This window comes from Loxodonta africana, chromosome 2 (assembly GCF_030014295.1).
Source record: "Loxodonta africana isolate mLoxAfr1 chromosome 2, mLoxAfr1.hap2, whole genome shotgun sequence".
Taxonomy (NCBI): domain Eukaryota; kingdom Metazoa; phylum Chordata; class Mammalia; order Proboscidea; family Elephantidae; genus Loxodonta; species Loxodonta africana.
Genome location: NC_087343.1, coordinates 83,118,996 through 83,141,426, shown reverse-complemented (window position 1 = coordinate 83,141,426; position 22,431 = coordinate 83,118,996). Strand labels below are relative to the sequence as shown.

The following is a 22,431-nucleotide window of genomic DNA, read 5'->3' as shown; positions in this document are numbered from 1 at the left end:
TGTGGTAAGGTTTCATAAAGCTGAATTTATTCTCAGACTACATCCTTCACCACTTTTGTGTTAAAATGTCCTGGTGTGTAAAGAAGGCAGGCAGGCTTGACTACCTCTGTGGATCAGCCTTTGGACTCTGGGCTTTCAGTGGAAGAAGGAGCCCTTGGGGCATGACCCTAGTGTCTGCAGTTGTCATAAGCAACATTTCACAACAGCCACATGCCCCAAATTGAAAGCAACATCCACTACGTGTAAATGTAGGGACAAGCAGATCTCTCGTTAACAACACATGATTAACAAGCCCCTTGTATACAGGTAAGGCTGCAAGGATATAGGGTCTCAGAGGAAAGACTTAAATGCAAGCTGATTTTACTGCTTAGATTTTTTTCCTTCTGTCCGAGGGGGTTTGTGCCTTTTGTTTGCCGTTTTCTGCTCATACAGATGTTCCACATCCTGCATAACAGGACATCATAGTAGATCCTACATTGTTCTTTTTCACAAGGGTTTTTTTCTCAAAGTTGTTTTGGCCAAGGACAGACATTCTAAAGTGGCATCTATACCTGAAGTCAGGAGACTGGGGATACTCAGAATGTCTTGCCGTAGGGTTAGCAAATCAATCCTCCTGACAAAGAATGGCCCCTTGTTTTAGTGCATCCTTCCCTCCACTTGATAACTGCTCTTTAGCATCAGCTCTCCAACAGCTCATGGATTTGAGTCCCAGCTTTACCACTGATTAGGTGTATAACTTTACTTAACTGCTCTGTGCCTCAGTTTCATCATCTGTAAAACGATGATATTAATAGTATCAACCTCATGGCATTGTTGTGAGTTGTTATACAGTGCTTAACCACTGCCTGGCACATATTAAGTGCTCAATAAACATTAAGCTGCTGCCATTGCTATAACGAATATTATGATCATGAAGACATTACAATCATCTATACAAACTTCCAACTTTCATTACAGCATCGGTTATAAATGTATAAAATTAGGGGAGGATGTTTATAGCTTCAATTCCATAACCCAATACATGTCATTTTTACTTGGAAACTGCCACTTTTACCGTAGAAGACCTTCCCAAAGGTTCTTCCAAAGAAGACTAGAAAATGAAAAGGCAATAGGAATCAGAAATGACATGCAAAGGTGGTCAACACTATAATAAGCTGAGGTATAGAGGACTAGGTAATACACTCCCCAAATGTGAAGGTTTCGGATGGGGATGGAGACAGAATCCAAGGAATAGGGAACACATTCCTTACCACTGTCATCATGTCTACAATCAATGGAAGTTCAAAGGAGCCAAAAATACATACTTAGAGATACCAAAAAAAACCTAGGAGGTCTTTAAATGAATGCTGTTTTATTATGGCACAAATGCATATTGTATCACAGTAAGGCTTGTATTTTTTACTGTCATTGTTCTGGATAGTTTTCCAAATAGTTGGCTAACCATTTACTCTTAATTTTTATTTAAACTTTTTACCCATGAAATTCTAAATTGTATTATATGTGTCTCTTATTTCTTAAAACAGAGTGTAGGGCCCCTAGTGTAGCCTTTTCTTGGTGACTAAGGATCATTACTACAGCATCTCCAAGTCCCTGCACATGAGAAGCACACAGGATCACACAGTGGTCTTCAGCAAGAGAGTATCTTGATGGCAGATTCAGGGGGTAGGGAACTGGTAGGGAACCATAGTCAGATATGTTGTGTCCTCCTCAAGGCACAGCCTTCATAATATCTGACAATTTGCTTAGGGTATTATGAATGAGAAAATGTCCCTACCTAACAACAGCTGAAAACCTACAAATAGCTATCAGGGACTACTGAAATGACTTCCAAGTGTCAGCACGGAAGATGACCTGGGGAAAAATACAAATTTAGACAGAAAAAGAGAGGGAAGCAGATGGATAAATGTTAAATAGCATGCATAGGAATGTTGTATATCACCCTGTACAAGTACATATCACCTACCTGGTTGGGATAGATGGTCCCAGACTTAGAGCTAAATAACTGAGCATGCTGTTCCTCTACTGGAAACAGAGACCCGCCCCCCCGCCACACACACAGACACAGAGGTTCATCTGTGGCACTGCCCTCAGGGTTGCTGATAGGAGTGAATATTTTCCTGGGCTGTAGAGCAATTCTAAGGAGCCCTGGTGATGCAAACAGTTAAGCACTTCAGTGCTAAATGAAAGGTTGACTGTTTCAACCCACCCAGTGGCTCCACAGGACAAAGACCTGGCAATCTACTTCTGTAAAAATTACAGCCAAGAAAACCCTATGGGGCAGCTCTCTGTTACATGGGATCTCTATGAGTCAAAATCAACTTGACAGCCCCTAACAACAAGGGCAGTTCTACCTTCTCTGCCTTCAGTTCTGGCACCTTCTCTGTTGGTCTTCCCACTCTCCAGACTCACTGCTGCCTCTAGATACCATCCTTTTCCTCATGTGCGAACTGTCGCAGTCCATCTCCTTCTTCATTTCCCCTTTTATCCCTGTGTCTTCTATCACCTGTCGTTTTCCTACACTTGTCCAGGTTTTTCCCACACTGCTGCTCCTCACCCAGCAGGTGCCTTGGCCATTCCACACGGCAGCTACAGCCTGTCTTTTCAGCTGTCCTCACTGCAGCCAGGCAGAGGTGGAAATAATTTCAGAGTTTTGAGGCTTAACTAAGGCTGGTTCTCTAGGTAACTGAAAATTTATTACATCTTAATCAGCTTACTACTTTTTTCTATGCGACCTCCCAACAAATAGCCATTTTCTGTAGCCAGGAATGAGGTTTTCAGTGTTGGCAGTCAAATTAAAGGCCAGTCTCATGGTTTGGATCCTCTTTGTGTTTCAGTAGTAACACCATAGCGGGTGTTCTACTGACTAAAATTTCCAACCCCTGGGATTCACCTTATTGACTGAAGCTTTTCCTCTAGCCACTTCACAAAGTTGGCAAGAGCTTTCCACAGTGGCTTCATTTAAAAATGTACAATAATTACATCACAACATGCTCTTTGCATTCATCCATTCATTCAAAAAAGTATTGACTGAGCACCCGTTCCATGTCAGACATTGTTCTAGGCAACTGGGAAACAAAGAATGAACTGTACAAAACTCCCTGCCCTCGTGGAGCTCACATTCAAGCTGGCGGAGACAAACAATAAACAAAATAAGTAAATTATATAGTATGTTAAAAGATGATGAGTGCTATAAGGGAAAAAAAAAAGGTATAGCCAAGGATAAGAGAGGTCAGATATCCTGGGCAGGGCGGGGGAGGGTTGTACTATTACATTAGATAAGGTGGACAGATTAGGATTCATTGAGAAGAGATTTAACCAAAGACTTGAAGACGAAGGAGTCAACAATGTGACTGATCAAAAGAAAGGCCATCCCAGGCAGAGGGACTAGGTAGAAAGAAGGCCAACAGGCTTTGCTGATAGATCAGTATAGGCCCTAAGAGAAATGATGGAGTCAAGGATGATGCCAGGGTTTTTGACCTGAGCAGCTATAAGATTGAAATCCCACTTGCTGAGATGGGATTGACAAGGTGAAGAAAAGATTTTTGACATGGGAAGTGGGAATCAAGTGTTCAGATTTGGACATAATTTTCAAGTACCATGTTAGACATACAAGTGGAAGTCAAGTAGGAAGTTGGATATACAAACCTGGAGTTCAAAGCTGGAGATAAAAATTCAGGTGACATCAGTATAGAGGCAATATTTAAAGCTGTGGTACCAAGTGTGATCAGTAAGAAGAATGTAGATAGAAAAGAGGACCAAGGATTGATCCCTGGAAAGATAAGGAAGAGCAAAGAATCCTGAGAAGGAAGGGCCAATGAGGGTTCCCACCTTGTGGCTAAACAAACACTGGCAGATGATTTAAAATCCATGTGGTAATGACTGCCTTGGCCTAGTTTTTCCTTAGTCCAGTACTGTCAGTACATTTTGAACTTGCTGATACACGTTTTATGTAAGGATAAAGATGAAGCTACCACCCCCAATTAGCCAGGAATGCTGAGTTGTCCCAGTATAATAGGGAAGGGATACTCTCTAAGTCTCCTGCCTGCCTCCTTTTGCCTCATGTTGGAGAGATGGCTGCCTGAGGTGGGAGTTGAGGTATGTGGTGGCAGGGCAGCATCCTGGCATTCTGCTGTAGTGAAGTCAGCTGGGTCTGATGAATCTCAGGCTTAGTTAGGACCATGGTCCAAACGTCCTGAGTCACATGGCAGGCCTGATAGACAATCCTGCGTGATTTTTTTTCCCCATATCTTCAGAGGAACGTTGGAAGGAGGGTGGATGTTTGATAGTCAGAAGGTCTCCTGCTGTGTTCCTAAATATGTTAATGGTTGTTCAGTTCCAGAAATAATTTGAGCTCTTTACCTGGTTATTCAAGGTTAACTGTGACATACACTCATCAGATTTATTGTTGAATAATGGTATGACAAAATTGTGATGTCTCAAGAGAATTAGTGTTGATTCGGTAAACACTGAGTACCTAATAGTAAAGTCAGGACATGTGCTGGGTATAGGGAATACCAAGAGGAAAAAAGCTGCCCTGCCTTGAGGGGCTCAGAGTTCCCCCAGAAGGCTGCTATATCTTCAGGGCCTAGAATAGCGTCTGACACATAGTAGATAACTCAGTAAGTACTTCTTGATTAAATACACAAAAATAGCATAAAGAGCTGAAGAGGAGGGATGTCGACAGGCAGTGGAGCACAAAGAGAATACCATTCTGGCAGGAAGTAGTGACAAATGTTCTGCATAGACATGACGTGTGAACTGGGATGAAGGGGTATTTGCAGGTCGATGAGGGCCCACGGGTCAGCATGAATAAGAGCCCCTTGTTCAGGGATTGGTGATGTGTGTAGTGTGACCAGATTCATTGAGCCTTGCTGGCCTGAAAGTATTTAAAATGTCCAAAGCCCATGAGCCCTACAACATTTGACTCATAACTCTACCATGGCCTGGCATGGGGACCACCACATAGTGTATACTTAGTGGATATTCCTTGTTGTTGTTAGGTGCCATCAAGTTGGTTCCAACTCGTATATACAACAGAGCAAAACACTGCCCAGTTCTGTACCATGCTTACAATCGTTATGCTTAAGCCCATTGTTATACCCACTGTGTCAGTCCATCTTGTTGAGGGTCTTCCTCTTTTTTACTGACCCTCTACTTTAACAAGCATGATGTCCTTCTCCAAGGACTGATCCTTCCTGACAACATGCCCAAAGTATGTAAGATACAGTCTCACCATCCTTGCCTCTAAGGAGCATTCTGGTTGTACTTCTTCCAGGACAGATTTGTTCATCCTTTTGGCTGTCCATGGTATATTCAGTATTCTTTGCCAACACCACAATTCAAAGGCATCAACTCTTCGGTCTTCCTTATTCATTGTCCAGCTTTCGTGTGCATATGAAGCAACTGAATTTACTAGGGCACACCTTAGTCTTCAAGGTGACATCTTTGCTTTTCAACACTTTAAGGTCTTTTGCATAAGATTTGCCCAATGCAATGCATCTTTTGAGTTCTTGACTGCTGCTTCTATGGGTGTTGATTGTGGATCCAAGTAAAATGAAATCCTTGACAACTTCAGTCTTTTCTCCGTTTATCATGATATTGCTTATTGGTCCAGTTGTGAGGACTTTTGTTTTATGTTGAGGTGTAATCCATACTGAAGGCTATGGTCTTTGATCTTCATCAGTAAGTGCTTCAAGTTCTCTTCACTTTCAGGAAGCAAGGTCATGTCATCTGTGTAACGCAGATCAAAAGATTGTTGTTAGTTGCCGTCAAGTCAGCTCCAACCTGTGGCAACTGTTGCCCAGTCCTATGCCATTTTTATGATTGTTAGTATGTTGGAGTCCATTGTTGTGGCTACTGTGTCAGTCCATCTCATTGAGGGCTTCCCTCGTTTTCACTGACAGTCTACTCTACCAACCATGATGCCCTTTTCTAGTGATGGTCTTTCTTGGTGGCATGTCCAAAGTAAGCAAATTGAAGTCCTGCTATCCTCGCTTCTAAGGAACATTCTGGTTGTATTTCTTCTAAGACTTACTTGTTCATTCTTCTGGCAGTCCATGGTATATTCAGTATTTTTTGGTAACATCACAGTTCAAATGAATCAGTTCTTTTTCTGTTTCCCTTCTTCACTGTCCAGCTGTCACATGCATATGAGGTGACTGAAAAGACCATGGATGGCTTAGGTCAAGTGACATCTTTGCTTTTTAAAACTTTAAAAAGTTCTTTTGCAGATTTGTCCAGTGCAGTATATCGTTTGATTTCTGGACTGCTGCTTCCATGAATGTCGATTGTTGATCCAAGTAAAATGAAATCCTTGACAATTTCAGTTTTTTCCTTCATTTATCATGATGTTATCAGTACAGTTGTGAGGATTTTTGTTTTCTTTACATTCAGACATAAGTAATACTGAAGGCTATATAGTCTTTGACCTTCATCGCAAAATGCTTGAGGTTATTTTCAAGTCAGGTTCATTTTTGGTAAGCAAGAATGTTACCTGCATATCACAGGTTGGTAATGAGTCTTCCTCCAATCCTGACGCCATGTTCTTCATATACTCTAGCTTTTCGGATTTATTCAGCATACAGATCGAATAAGTAACGTGAAAGGATACAGCCCTACGTACACCTCTTCCAATCTTAAACCACACAGTATCCCCTTAAGTTTGAGCGACTGCCTCTTGATATCATGTACAGGTTCCACATAAGCACAATTAAATGTTCTAGAATTCTCATTCTTCTTATGTTATCAAGATACTTTCAGCCTCCTGTCAGTTGTCTGCTGTGAAAACTCTCTCCAGAGATATTAACATAGTTCATAGCTTTAGAATGAGTTTCTTGTTTATGACTCAGCAGAAGCTAAGTGCTGTGTCTCTCACTGGTGGCTTCTCCACAGGTTGCTGGTAGCAGTAACACATGGCTTTCTTTTGTTCCTGTCCATAGAGAATTTCCTTTGCAAACGGAGGTCTAGTCAGTCTTTAATATTTAGTCTGAAAGACTGTCCGAAGAGGAAGTAGAAGGATGATGTCTAGAGACTTACTTGTTCACATAGTTATTCTGGAGGACATGAGCCAACTTAAAGTTCTCACGTTTTTCAGGCTAAGAAAAATAGCTACCTGCCTTGTGGTGAGTGACCCACAAAAGACAAGAAATCTTGAGTCCAGTCCCTTGGCCAGCAAGTAGTGAAGGAGTGTAGTAATTATGAGACTGATATGGAGGGAAGCAGAAGGCACTTAAAAAGCCCAAGGTTGTGAAATAGCCACTGAGCCTTTTCTTGCTTCCATCGCGAGCTGAAGAGCTGTGGTTCAGACTTGGCTCACAACATGTCCTATTCCTAAGCGTGTGTTGGTCATCTTCAGACCAAATAAAATATTATTCTTTGTATTCAGCAACCCCTAGCCTTTCCAAAATAGGGAGCTTGGCAGGATTGTGGAGATATTTGTCTTTCCACCTAAGGGATTTAATTAAAACTTACATTTTATATGGTATTATTTGATTCCAAGGCAGTAGCAAGAAATTGACCCGAGACATAATTTTGTGGCCGGTCTGATCAGTCAGTGCTGAACGTTGAGCAGAAAGCAGAAGGACTACGACTTTACTTTTCCTGGTTGGGTTGGGGACGTAGGCAGTCATGGCATTAGGAGAGGTTCTGGGATGTTTCATTCATTTTTTTTTAGCATATTCTATGTCATAGGCAAACCACAGTGATAAAACACAGTTCCTGCCCTTGTGAAGCTCTCACGGTTTAATTATTTGCGTTAAACCTAAATTAATGTTTAGGTTCTCCATACACTTTTAAAAATTTCTGTGCAGGAGGAGAGAGTTGCTGGGAATCCAAGGTTGAATCTAAAAGCTCCTTTCAGGTGGGGCACGTGGAAGGGGAGGCTGGGTGCTAGCATTGAAGTAGCTGGTGCTCATCTGATCATGAAGGCCAGGACCATAAGGGGCTCGCTGGTTAAGTTTTCAAGGATGTTTCCAGCTTACAGTGGTATCTATATGGTAATCCAAGTGACTAACCATCAGTTTCTTGTCATGTATTTATTTTTCTTCCCTAGATAAGGTTGAGCCGCCCACCTTCTCCCAGGTCAGCATATACTGGCATCATCTAATTCTCTTGGTACAATCAGCTGGGAGGCTGTTAGCAAGAGAGAAAATACAAGAATGAGGGTATCCTTTAAGGTTGTTAAAATAGTACCTTCTTGGGCTGTCGTCTTATTAAATAGATTGAGCCATGTCAGAGGTCGCTAGCCCTTGTTACTTTTGGTTTCTTTCCATGGTGGCTGTTTTCTTTGGTTGAACGCCAGTATCGTTCTCCCTGCTTTTCCTTTGCCTCCCAGCTGGGCCTGCTACAGCTCAGCCAGGTACCAGGGAGACATGCCAGTCCGGAGAAGAGTAAATGCCTAGTCCCTTACCTTCTCTGTCACCCGCTATCACACACACACACATCCCAATGGTAATAATAAGGCAAGGCAAGGGAAAGGCCCTAGAGGCTACTAGAGGCTGGCCTAACTTCAGGAACTGCAGAGGGAGATCAGACCATTTTTGGCTTGGCTCTTATGTGAAACTCAATCCAGAGCACACTCCACCTTCCATCTGGCCTCTAGATATAACCCACAATCAAGTTGATAGTCTCTGTGGGTACACTCCAAATTGAGGACCAAGAAAACCATGGCAGGCTTGCAGCAAACTTGCTTATGTCTTACCGTATTCTTTCCCTGTTGTCTCACATGCCAATTTAAGAAGTCATTAATTTTAATTCTATTTCATGAGCTGGTGTCATCAAGCCCATCTGGATGTCAGGGCCCAAGTTTCCTTCTATACCCAGGGACTCACAGGTCTAGAAGAAGGCAGTGTAGCAGGTAAGCCAACCAACTAAGGGATCTCCATTTTCCTTCTTGCTGACACATTTCATTCTTACTGATTGGTATTTGTTGAAAAGTTATTTTGCCATTTTAACCCAGGGGACTATGGTTTAGAAACACCACAAAACAAACTGTATTAAATTCAGTAAAATTTTATTACAGCTCTACTATGAACCAGGCACTATTATGGGCACTGACTTTATAGTAGTAAACCAAGTATACAAAAGTCTCTGCCCTCATAGAGCTTAAGATCTAGGATGGAGACGTACAGTAATCAAACTAAGTAAAATATGAGGTTAAACCATATGAAATGGCCATTTTTGTGGGTAAAAATATTGTCAAGCACTGACAGTTTCATATGACTCAGAGTAATATATACTACATTAGTGACAAGTGCTAAGGAGAAATAGTTAAAGCAAGGAGGGCAGGAAGTAGGGGAGAGGTGGATGGTTGAAATTTTAAAGAGTGCCACAGAAGACTACACCAAGAAGGTAGCATTTAGCTAAAGATGACCTGAAAGCTACAGGGAAGAAGAGCATTCCAAGTGGAAGGAATAGCAAGTGCAAAGACCTGAGCATCAAGGAAGAGCCAGCCAGCCAGTGTGGCTGGAGCAGAAAGCTAGGGTGAGAAAGGCAGGAGGTGAGTTCAGAGACGTAATAGAGAGCCAGATCACACAGGGCCTTCAAAGCCAGGGAGAGAAGTTTGGGATTTACCTGAGAGCTGGGAAAGCTTTATGGCCTTTTTCTCAGTCAACTGGGATAATGTTGGAGATAAATGCATGCTTGTTAGGGTGCTGGTGGCTCCTGGCCCCAAGAACAGTGAAGCAAGGAACACTGGTGCCAGCTTGGGCTCACATTAGTGGCTTGCATTTTCATGGCATCGTGACAGCTTGGATGAGTGCTGGGAGGTAAGGTCTACTCTGGCCCATCAGCTGGCCAGGGCAGGGTGGACAGTGGCAACTTCCTCCCACTGACCTGCTGACAATTTGAATAAGGCACTCTTGTGTTTGTGTAGGCTGGCTGCTGGGTTGGGAGTGTGTGGTTTCAGCACACATCACATCCACTGGAGCTTGCTGACACACCAAAGCTCACTTTTTATTACCCTCCCACATTACTTTACTGTGGGCTTACAGTCAAGCTGAAGCTTTCAACAAACTCTAAGCACAGTACCCTTACATGATAAGCAAAGTCTCTCTGCTGTCCTGATTCACAGATTGCAGCCACAAGGTTTTAAAATGGCTGGAGGTGCCTCAGGAATTGCATCTATTAGAAAAGGGAACTTACCTAAGGGAGCTTGGGAGTAGTACTGGAGGTGAATGTTCCCAGTGGGGCTCCACATGCTGTGGAAAGGGGTCTGATGCTATTAAAGTAAGGATTCTGTGTCTCAATTATTTTAAACCTGCCTACCTCCAAAAACTGGGTTTTTGTTGGACCTCCAAAGAGCATCTGAGACATCCAAATTCAGGCATTTTGTGTGTTCTACAACCAGCCAGAGTCTGGCCCAGCGTGGTAGAGCTTCTGGTGATAATGAACTTCAAGCTTTGTCTTCCGCCCCTAACAGATTAAAATGCACTCATTTTACTTACTGGGCTCGTTTTAAGCCATATTAAGACAAACAAAGTGTGCAATTAATATTTAATTGTAGCCACAATTCAAGTATGAACACTCTAGACTCTTACAATGCTTATCTAGGGCCTGCACTTGAAGCTTTGGAGCAGAAGCTGCATGCAAGAGGGTACCATCAAATCCTAAGGGAGTACAAGTTTTAGAGAAGGCCCATGGGGAAACTTAGGACCTTGAGGGAAACTAGCAAGCATCACCGAGTACACCCAAACACTGGCCAGTCCCTCATATACAGTCTTCCTGTGCCCAAGGATGGGTGAGGCTTCTTAGGGAACAAGGTGGGGATGCAGTCAGGACTAATGAGAGCTTATCCTAGGCCTTAGGAAATGCTGAAAAATAATTGCTTATATCATTTTAGTTCTCCCCAGCTGAGTAAACTTCTGTTCAGATGGAGAATAGTTTATTCTTTCAAAGATGCTAAATTTTGCCTGGTGACCTTCCCTCTCCCCAGATTATTACACCTTTCAAAAAGAAGCTGATCTGCTTATTCATATCTGGTAAACTTTAAACTGCTGGTATTTATTATGAGAGGGGCTTGCCAAAGGCTTTAACTCATTGTCAAGCTGCTAGTCTGTGTTCTAGTTGTGTTGTTAGGGGCAGAGAAAGCACTCTTTACAGACTTTAAGACTCACCATCATCTTATGAGGTAAGGATTGGCGCTATTTTACAGGTGATGCATCAGACTTAAGAAATTTTCTAAGGTCATCAGCTCCTAGATGGCAAAGTCTGGATTCAAGCCTGTAGTGACTCCAAAACCACAGCTCTAAACTACTAGCTGCATTACCTTTTTCTTTAGAGAGTCTTTGCCATGGCCCGTCATTTTGCTGGCTTGTGTTCTAGCACCATGCTGGACTGTAGGGGCATTTCTACTATATGATTTCTACCCTTTGACTTGATTCCAGAGACCCAACCAGGATTCAGGACCCTCCATATTCCAGGATAGCAATGATACATTCTCCACTGGCTGCCGTTATTCTTGGAGGAATTGGCTCCATGCTCCCAGGCATATTTCTAACACCATCTCTCCACGATGCCTCATTCTGTTGCTCCTCTCCAACTTGCTTACACTTCCCAACACTGGACCATAATTCCCCAGCTACACATCACTGCCTTGACTGCTTCCAACACTCAGACCTAGTGAGAAAGAGGGCTGCAGGGTTAGAAAGACTTCCTTTGTGAATCACCTTTTTCAGACATCGAGATGTGAATCATGTGAATGAATTCCCTCTACTGCACCCCTGCTAGTAAGCCCCCCGAGGCCATCATCTGAGTAGAGCAGTGGGATTAATTAAGGAAGGAGGGGCAACCAGACCCAAAAACCGCTCCAGTAGTGAACTAACATTGCCGGATGGAGATAGCTGTGAAAGTTATGGCCAGAGGTCATTAAGCTCTGAAGAAGCATGGCTCGAAAGAACTTCGAACTTCATGCTACCAAAATTTAGTCATGTTCTCTTGGTAAACAGTTGCTATACTTGAAATCTTTGGTGTGGTAAACCCAGAGAATTTCAGTTCAGGTGGGAAGAGAGACAGAACTTAGAGCCAAGAGTAATCTGTAAGGATTGAACTACTATCCTTACACCTTTCAGGTATAAGATCAGGTATCTAAAAACAGATTTTGTGGTTATGGTTTAACAATCTTGATTTTATAGGTGTTGTTTTTCAGAGAAAAGTTTTTTCTGCTGTATAGAATAAGGCCATCCTCCTCTTGGCAGAATCTGGAAGGTGAAATAAAGGTCTTTAAGGAAGACTTTCTACCAAAAAATTTTTCCATGTAAGATTTTGGGGCCTTGGTTGCCTTTGTTATTTTTGGTTCCAGACTTCTCTGTAAGAATCTTTTTCCGGGTGAGTGGCAGCCAGGGTCAGGCAAGTGAGGCATCTCAAGTTCATGCCAAGTACAGGGTGGGCACCTGAGAGTGAGGACCTCCTTAAATTTTGCCCCTTGGGCACCTCACTTGCCTCACCTTCCTCCTAACGGTAGCTCCTAACCTTCCAGGGCTGGCAGGAAAAATAACTCTCAGCTGCTGCATTCCAGGTACACAGTGAGTATAAAGCTGTGAGGAATACAAAAGTGGACGTTTGGTATGACAGGACAGTAGGATCAGCTGAATTGAACAGAGCTTATTACTGTCTGCTCAAGGGTGAGTTCACTTAAAAGCATCCAGACCAAAAAAATACTTATGAAACTTGTAGTTTTTTCTTATTGTATATGTAAATACAGAGATTTCTGCCCCAGACATGCATTGATTATTGGTGAATGCCATAAAACAGACTCCTCCTGGACTTACTTAAAAAAAAAAAAGGTGCTGAAAATTCAGGGTAAAGGTCTGGGGTCTTTCACTGCCCCTGTCTCTTGCATTTAACCAGGTCTATTTGGTTCTGTATGTATTCCCTTAGACCAGGGCTTGACAAACTTTTTCTGCAAAATTCCAGAGAGTAAATATTGTAGGTTTTGCAGGCCATGTGGTCTATAGCAACTCCCCAGCTCAGGTGTTCTAGCACAAAGGCCATGTTCCAATAAAACCTGATTGACAAAAACAGGCCACAGGTCATATTTGGCCTGAGGACTTCAGTTTGCTGACCTCTGCCTTAGACCAAAATGGAAATATTCACTGAAATAAGAGTCCCATAGGAAAAAATGGCAACAAGTTACACTTGCTCTCTAGAAGAAAAATTATTGGTGGATTTATATCCCGACAGCTACAAAAGTGGCTGAAAACATTTCTTGATCAGGTCAGATTAGTTGCTTAAAACAGAGCCTAAGGCTTTCTATTTGCAGACCACATTCTATATGCCATTGTCTAAAGTAGCAAATCAAGTAACAATGGCAACAGATCTGTCCAGCCAGTTCCTTTACTTTTTCGAGTCACTGCAGTTTTCATCTAATTTGGTGGTGGTTTTCTCTTCTTCCCTGCAGGTCTCTTCCTCATCCTGGGTTTGATACTCTACCCAGCTGGCTGGGGGTGCCAGAAGGCCGTAAGCTACTGTGGACATTATGCATCTGCCTACAGACCTGGAGACTGCTCCTTGGGCTGGGCCTTTTATACTGCCATCGGCGGCACAGTCCTGACCTTCATCTGTGCTGTCTTCTCTGCACAAGCAGAAATTGCAACCTCTAGTGACAAAGTACAGGAAGAAATTGAAGAGGGGAAAAACCTTATCTGCCTCCTTTAGTTTGGAAGAGACATTAGTGCCATCTTCTTCCTTATGTAACCTTGTGAAACCATCCATCTCCTGTTTCGTGGTTTGAGTCAAGTGGAGAACTAGCCTCTATCTACCAAAGCCGCATTCCACAGCCCCAGGCCTTAACAGGACCAATGAGAGGCCACATCCAGCTAAGCAAAGTTACTGGGCATGAGGGCCACAGTGCAAATTTTAAGGGGTAGAACCTGAAGATAGTATATACACTCTGACATGTAGTTGACAAATTCTGTCAGACTCCATCTCCCCCTGGGGCTCACTGAAGGATAATGATCTCAATCGTTAAGGCAGCAGTTTCTCTGGAAATAGAAGAGCCAGCTAGCCAGATTTGCAAGCTGTTTTGAGACAGTTTCTGCCACATGTTTGCATGCCTGTGAGCATCTGTGCCTCAAGATAAGGTTTTAGGTTGGTGTTTTAGTTTTCCTCCTAGTCCTTATAACTTGTCTAGGTTGGAGACTAAAATGAAGACTACAGACTTGACTGGGGACAGGATATGTGCTAAAGGGCATAGCAAGACCCTCTTGCTTAGCTGACCAAAGGGTCAGCAAGGACAATGTGGGGACCCTGTTGTGGAACTCCTCCTAAGCTGAATTCCAGGAATGCTCAACTGAACTGTCACTCCAAGATTTTAGAAATTTGAGTAAAGAAAAAATTACCTGAACAATCATATGGAGGATAAAAGTAAAAAAATCCTGCTAGTGAAGACAAATTCATCCCTTTTCCATTGTAAATCACGTGTTTTTCTCCCAGGGTTAGGACTGCACTCTGACTGCCAAAGGCAACCTCATGCTGTTTCCTCATTCCAGGGAGAGGTCTCCAAGCCAGCTGTGGCTCATTGAGATACTGGCTGGGAGGACTTGCCAGGATCTCAGCACTTGAGGGGAGCCCTTTCCCACTGTTTGGTAACTAGGCTGTATTTACAACCCAGTCAGCAGCAGAATGGTATTTCCTACAGAAAAACAGAAGCTAGTCATGGGCGTTGAGTTTTTTTCTAGTTACTGGTGTGGATCCTGAAAGTCGACTGAAGTAACATTAAATTGCTGCAATTGGAGAGTTGCATCAAAGGCTTCATTCCCAGGAAAGCACAGAGTAGAAAGTTAATGCAAAAACTGGAGCTAGACCAAGCTTATAGGATCTGCCTACATCTGTTTACAAAAAAGAATTGAACACCACTATTTTAAAAGATTCAGGAGTTTTTAGTCTCGTTTCCATAAATTCAGGGAAGAAGATGGTATTAGCCAACCATCGCTTAAAATTTACTTCCGAGTGAACAAAGTAGTCAGAAAGAAACCAGTCTGGCCTTACCTTTACCTTCAGAATTGCAGAATAATAGAGAAAACACAACTCAAGCAAGTGGGGTGGACCAGCCAGATTTCTGGAAGCATTAAAAGTATAGGTCTCTTTGGGTTTATGAATCTGCTCACTTGAAGGCTTTGTTTGGAAAATTTAACAAATAATTCCTAAGCACCTTTTATGCACAAGGAATTATGCCACCAGGTACAGAACCTAGAATCATTTTACAACTTTGCCCAGAGTGAATCATCTTAAAGCTGTGAGTCTAAAGCCATGCCTCCGTGCAGAACAAATTGCTATATAAATAGATGGAATGGAGCAACTAATGTTTTATTTCCTTCTGGCCTTTGGCATATTCCAGAAACCATTTTATCACACCAATTTAAGAGCTAAGAGCAGGGCGGGCGCAGGTCTTAATGAGTTTACCATTCTTGGACCAAAGTTCAAAGTAAGCAAGCCATAAATTCAATGACTTTTTTTTTTTTTTTTTAAAGAAAAGGGGTAAGTGGGTATCTTCATAGCAATCTACATTAGTAAGAGCTCAGGACACACTAACCATGTCTCTAACAGCAAATGGAAATAGACTATGGAAGCCACTGGACAAAGCTCCAGTCCCTGACTGTACATTTATAATGTACTAACCAAGTCCCTAGGAGTCCCCAGGAGGGGCAAATGGCTAAGTGCTCAACTCTTAGCCAAAAGGTTGGCAGTTCGAACCCACCCACCCAGAGGCGCTTGGGAAGACAGGCCTGGTGATAGGCTTCCAGAAAGTTACAGCCTTGAAAATCCTATGGAGCAGTTCTACTCTGCCCACGTGGGGCTGCCAAGTGTCGGAATTCAACTTGACAGAAACTAACAACAACCAAGTCCTTGTGCCACCATAGTAACTACTTATCAAACCTTTTTTCATTTAAAACCAACCAATTCCCTTTATCAAGCAAATAATCTTGATAAAAACAGCTTTTCTCTTCCTTAAATTTATCATCAGAAGATTCACTCAACTTTTTTTTTCTTTACAAGATAAAGAATTCACTTTTCTAACACTAATCTTACAATCTCACTCTCTTCCTTATACTAATCACACAATCTCCTTCTTACAGACAAGTCGTATGCCCAGAGAATCCCCCAAGCACGTCTGTCTTTACTGGCTGACTGGCCAGAGAGCAATCTGATAACAGTCACAAGTGGAAATGTGACCTCTGTTGGCCAGAATAAAGCCACTTGACAATGTTTATCTCATTAGTTTGAATGCTACAGAATACCAAAAAAAGCACACACACAAAACCCAAAACCACCTAAACACTTAGTAAGCAGAGATGAAATTTCTCTAGCAGAGACAGTAAATGGTAATGCTAGACCTTTTTTTTTTTTTTTATCCATTAGCCATGCTTTGGTTGGGATGAGTGGAACATCGAAAATCATGCTAGGCTAGACTAAAAAACTCTTCTGCACAGCTGTTTTAACAACCACTGAATGTGCTAGAAAAAAATGTTAAAAACAATTACTGTTTGATCTACACCTAGTTTCCTAATAAATTTCTATCAATCACCTAATCACCTCATTCTAAAAACCTAATGTAGCTGGACCACTACTACTGCTACTACTAAGAAAGTCTTTATTTATTTTTGCCTGCATTTGTGCTTAAAAAAAGTGTCATGATGGGCTGGTCTTCTCAATGAACTCCAGGGAAGCAGAAATATTTGCCTTGGAGTCTGTGGATTCTTTAAACCTGTGTGCTAACTCAACAATGTTACATTAATTAAGGGTTTTTGTAGTTTCCAAACACCTGTGGTGTGATGATCTTTTGTTAAACGTGTATTCTGTAAAGTGCCATAGTCTTTTTTTGTGTAGCATATTTAAAAATATATAGAGATGTATATTATACATACACAAGTCTGTGTGAAAGATGTGCAATAACAAAGGTGTATGTTTTGTTTTTGTGGAAACTGGACAGGAGTCAGAACAGGGATGTTTCTGTTTTGGCAAAGGGGAGTTACACATTTTTGCCTTCATGGCTTAATCATTAGTCCATAACAATTTTAATGCTACACAAGTCTTATGTGAAGAAAAGACTAGTATGAAATCATTTTTTCCTGGGTCTAATTTAAAATAATCACTAGATTTATATAAAAGTCAAGCCAGCAAGCCAGGCCCAGTTAATACTAGTCTTTCATGTGAAATGTGAAGCTGCCACATTGCCTTTTCTGTTAGTGTGATAACTAGTAGCTGGTACATAATCACTAAGGAGCTATTTCTTAACATGCTTTTATAGACCATGTTAATGCTAGACCACTATTTAAGGCTATTCTCACACCTTCATAGCCTTAAGAGTCTGGCTTAGAACAGACCTCTCTGTGCAATAACATGTGGCCATTGGAAATTCCTGGTCTACATTTGTATTTGGGTAGCAGTGACTCCAAAGGGCCAAAAGAATTAAAGGCACAACTGGGATTTCTCCTGAGACTGTAGTGAAACTCCATCCAAAGCTGGGGGGTGGTGGGGTGTCATTAGGTGCTTTGGAGGAACTCAGCACCACTTGATATTCAACAGCCACTTGAGCCAAATATAAAACTTTTTACAGCGGATGGACTCAATTTGAGCTTTCAAATTTGTGGTTATCTTATTATATTGTAAACTAATACATTGTTTGTCTAGCATTGATTAAGTTCCTCTGCATATGTATTTTCACATCTTGCTCTCTTCCCCTCCCCAGATCTGAATTAAACCAGATTTTGCAAACTCATTCTGACTCAAGTCTGAGTATGTTGGCTTCAATATGATGTAATTTGATCAAGAAAATATCTACCAGTCAAAATTTATTTTAAATACTAACTTGTGTAATTCTGATGACAGGAGAAAGGATATTCAGGTATTTCAAACTATTCCCTTTACTAGTAACATTATATGTATATATCCCTACCCTAGGTTAGCTTTAATTTCAAGATAAGTACCGCATATAATACCTCCTTGGAGAAGAGTCAACATAATTATAAGTAGCGGAGAAAAAAGCTCTCAAATACTGTACGAATATCTTAAAGCTATGAAATAAAATAGAAATGCTTGTGAGTATTAAAAAGGCTTTACAAGCTAATGTAAAGAAATACGTATAATAGTGACAAGGGGAAAAAAACAACTGAAGGACACGGTCTCTTCTTTCAACTAAAATACCAAAATTAAAAGTCAATCATACAAAGTAGTTCCACATCCACATTTCCTGAAGGTCATCCTGCCCACAAAATGTCTCACCCACAGTAGCGTCTGGGGTCTTAAAAGCTTGTGAGCAGCCACCTGAAATACATCTATTGGTCCCAGCACATTCAGAGGAAAAGAGAATGAAGAAAGCCAAAGACACAAGGAAAATACTAGTCTAAAGGACTAATGGACCACGTGAACCACAGTCTCCAGCAGCCTGAGCCCAGAAGAAGTAGATGGCAGCTACCACCACTGACTGCTCAGACAGGGATCGCAGTAGAGGGTCCAGCAGAGAGAGAAAAATGTAGAACAAAATTCAAATTCACACACACACACAGAAAAGACCAGACTAAATGGTCTGACGGTGACTGGAAGAACCCCTGAGATTATGGCCTCTGGACACTCTGCAAACTCAGAACTGAAGCTACTCCCGATGTCCGCCTTTGAGCCAAAGATTAGACAGGGGTATAAAACAACATGTGAGGAACGTGCTTCTTCATTCAATCAAGTTATATGAGACCAAATGGGCAACACCTGCCCCAAAGCAAAGACAAGAAGGCAGGAAGGGAGAGGAAAACTCGATGAATGGGCACTGAGAACCCAGGGTGGAAAGGGAAAGGGGAAGAGTGCCGACACATTGTGGGGATCATAACCAATGTCACAAAACTATTTGTGTATAAGATTTTTGAATGAAAAATTTGCACTGCAAACTTTCACCTAAAACACAGCCAAGAAAACTTTAAAGCTTCTAGCCTCCAGAACTATGAGCAATAAATTTAAGTTAAAAAAAAAAGTCTCACCCACTATAGGTAGAATTCTAATTTCTTAACACAAAGATGACACTAACCATTCTTTTAAAATTCTTATTCCTCTCCATATCCCATGAATCACCTGACAGAATAAACAAAAATGGCTATGACTATTTCTCCCCCTGACCTATAAGCCTGTGACAGTGGAAACTACACTGATGCTCTGGCTTTTAAACAGACCTGACACCTGCCACATTTCTAACAGAAATCAAAAGTTGACAAAATTATCCAAATCACTAACCAAAGTAGTTTTCCAAACAAATCATGGTCTGAATAATCCAAGCAAAACTTTCAAAAGTTAATCTTTAAGAGAAAGGACCCTGGATTTAAATTTCAGCAGGGGTTAGGGGAACCCACATATATGCTTCCTATTTCACTCTTGGTTTTTACCTAGAAATGTTGCTACTGGATCAACTTTCCAGGACATCTTCCTGGAATGCATTGTATTCAACTTATTGCCAGCTCCTCTTCAAGTCTTAGCTTATCACAAAACCACACAAGAACAATCTTCACTATCAATCAGCCTTTACTATCAATTTTCTTTAAGTGGGTCTTATTTCAGTAGTTTTCAATAATTCCTTTTTGACTCTCAAATGCTAAAGGATTAGGGCATCAAAGCAAACTTTAAGCCTACTCTTCAAAGCAGAAGCAATCATTGTCTTTACTTCAGAGGCCCATCAACAGCTTAGTCACCTGGCTGGGGCCATCCCAATGCTGCCCGTACTACTATCTTCTTCCTTGCAGCTTTCTCTCCTCGCCCTGAAGAGTTCTGCAAGAGAAGCAAAATTAGCAGTTCATGTCTTAAGACTTAGGCACACAGGATATAGATAAAAGCACATATAAGAGGAAGTAGTAAAACCAAACCACATGTGAAAGAAAAATAACACATAGGTGTTAGCAGCTCTTTGGCTTATTAGAGCTGAATATCCTGAATGATCTGACACCCACAGGAAAGCAGATCAACTGCTTATGTTTAGGGGAAGCCATTATCATTTATTTACAAGACCCACCATTGAGTCAATTCTGACTCATAGCGACCCCATAGGGTTCCCAAGGCTGTAAATCTAAATCTCTGTGGAAGCAGACTGCCACATCTTTCTCCCACAGAGTGGCTGGTGGTTTCAAACCGCCAATCTATTGGTTAGCTTTAACCACTGCACCACCAGGGCTCCTTACAAGAGAAGAAGAGAGCCTAATTTAAGGCAGTGATAGTGAAGGTAATCAATGGTATGAATTGGAGAGATGTTAGGGAGAAAGGACAGCTTGGTAGCTGATTAGAAGTGTGGGGGACGGGGAAAGAGTCTAGGATTATTTAGTTTGGACACTGAGTGTACACTGATGCCATCACCAAGATCAGGAATCCAGGAGCAGCAGGGACAGTGAAGGTAGAGAAGGTTCAGCTTAGGCTGCCAGTGGAGAGATTCTGTGTGCAACTGGGAATATACTGTGGACAGAAGACCAGGCTAGAGGTAGAGAGTTTGGAGTCAACAATGCCCATGCATAGACAGTAATAGTTTTTTGTTATTGTGTACTTTCTATATGAAGGCACTGTGCTAAGCACTTTGCATAATTTCATTAATTCTTCAACACCTTATGAGGTTGATACTATTATTAACCCCATTTTATAGATGCGATAACTGTCACATAAGTAACTGAGGTTAAGTAATTTGCCCAAAGTCGAAAAGCTAGCAAGTGGCAAAGACAAGGCTCAAGCCCAGGTTTGACACCACAATCAATGCTCTTAAACAGCTACTTTATGTTTCCTTCTATCTAGAATATGCAGGGTAAGAAGGCCAGTACAAACCTCTGGGGAACACCAACATCTCAGCAGGGTAAACACTTCAAATAACTTCCAAGCATACCTCCAAAAAGGTTACACCTTAAGATGACAACTGATGAAAACACTGCTTTTTCTTCCCTTTCGAAAAAAAACCTGGTAATTTTTCAAACGGTTTAAAGATGACACTATAGATCTCAATTCATCAATCCTGACTTAGTTCAATTCTGAAACAGACGCTAACAATTTGTAGGGTATATAACAGTGGTAAAACAAATGATAGGGTTTGGTAGCTTCTATTTACTTATTTATATTTAGTATAAATAATCTCTCGTCCAGAGGAAGTAGCTATTACAATGACTTTAAGAGGCATATTTTTCTTTTCATAGTTAACCTAACAAATAAGAATTTGTCCTCCACTAAAGTGTCTCTAAACACAAATGCCAAAGACCATTTGTAAATTAACACTGTTGAGATGGAGGCAACAGGCACTCACCTATAGGTTGTGAAGCTAGCACTGGGGCTGGGGACTTCAAAAACACATGTTGTACTTTTTTCTAGCTTTTTTTTCCTATTGTCCGTTGTTCTCAGGGGATGGGCATGAATTAACTAGAGATGTGGGTACACAGCATACTGGAGAGAGGTGGCATCATGCAGTAGACATCCCACACTTGGCAAGTCAGGGGACCTGGTTCTAGCTGTCCCCTTCTCCTACCTCCACCATCACCGCTCTCTAAATGGGTGACCTGGAGTAACAAAAATGGGGCCAATAGCAGAAATTACATCATAGGTTTGTTGTCGATTTCGACTCACAGCGACCCTATAGGACAGAGTAGAACTGTTCCCACAGGATTTCCAAAGAGTGCCTAGTGGATGTGAACTGCTGTCCTTTTGGCTAGCAGCTGTAGCTCTTAACCACTGCGCCACCAGGGTTCTGCACTTGGTATAGTGCTTAGTATATTGCAACTCTTCAATAAGTTATTTTAAAAAAAGACAAAGAGTCCCGTCTGCCCTGATTGATACCAGAGTTGTTAAAAAAAAAAAATTACATTTTGTGAAGTGTAACATAACCCTTTGGCAAAACCAACCTAATTTTACTTTGAGAGGCTCAATGGATTGGTTACCTGAAGGCTACTCTTTTTACACCCTGTTATAATACAGCATTCTGCTAATCATCTTTAGGTTACAGCTTTCAGGAAGTGGAAGATATCTCTGTGGATGCAAGGCCTACGGTTACTCCTGTTTAGCAAAACCAAAAGAATTAACAGGTAGTGTTGGGTGCACCCAAGAGCTATGCGGATCCAGACTATGGTCAGAAAACAGACCTCCTGATTATTTATCAAAACCTATTGGTAAAAAAAAAAAAAAAGCAGAGACAAAATGGGCCACATAAGCCAGAGACTCCATCAGCCTGAGACCAGAGGAACCAGATGGTGCCCGGCTACCAACAATGACCGCCATGACAGGGAACACAACAACAGAGAGTCCTTGATGAAGCAGAAAAAAAGGGGGTTGCAGAACTCAAATTCAGATAAAAAAGACCAGACTTAATAGTCTGACCAAGACTAGAGGAACTCCAGAAGACATGACCCTGGACTCTCTGTTAACCTAGAACTAAAACCATTCCCAAAGCCAACTCTTCAGGCAAAGATTAGACTGGACTATAAAACAAAATAATATTCA

At 41.6% G+C, this 22,431-nt stretch overlaps 1 protein-coding gene across 2 annotated transcripts in view; it reads left to right on the top strand.

The window, feature by feature from the left end:
• The window catches only part of LHFPL2 (LHFPL tetraspan subfamily member 2), a 196,622-nt gene extending 178,909 nt beyond the window's left edge, over positions 1 to 17,713 (top strand). For both annotated transcript variants that reach the window (XM_023545575.2, XM_023545574.2), the window contains one exon: positions 13,394 to 17,713. In XM_023545575.2, coding sequence (XP_023401343.1) covers positions 13,394 to 13,650 — 257 coding nt within the window. In that variant the 3' untranslated portion in view covers positions 13,651 to 17,713. The remainder of the gene's footprint in view (positions 1 to 13,393) is intronic.
• The last annotated feature ends 4,718 nt before the right edge of the window (positions 17,714 to 22,431 follow it).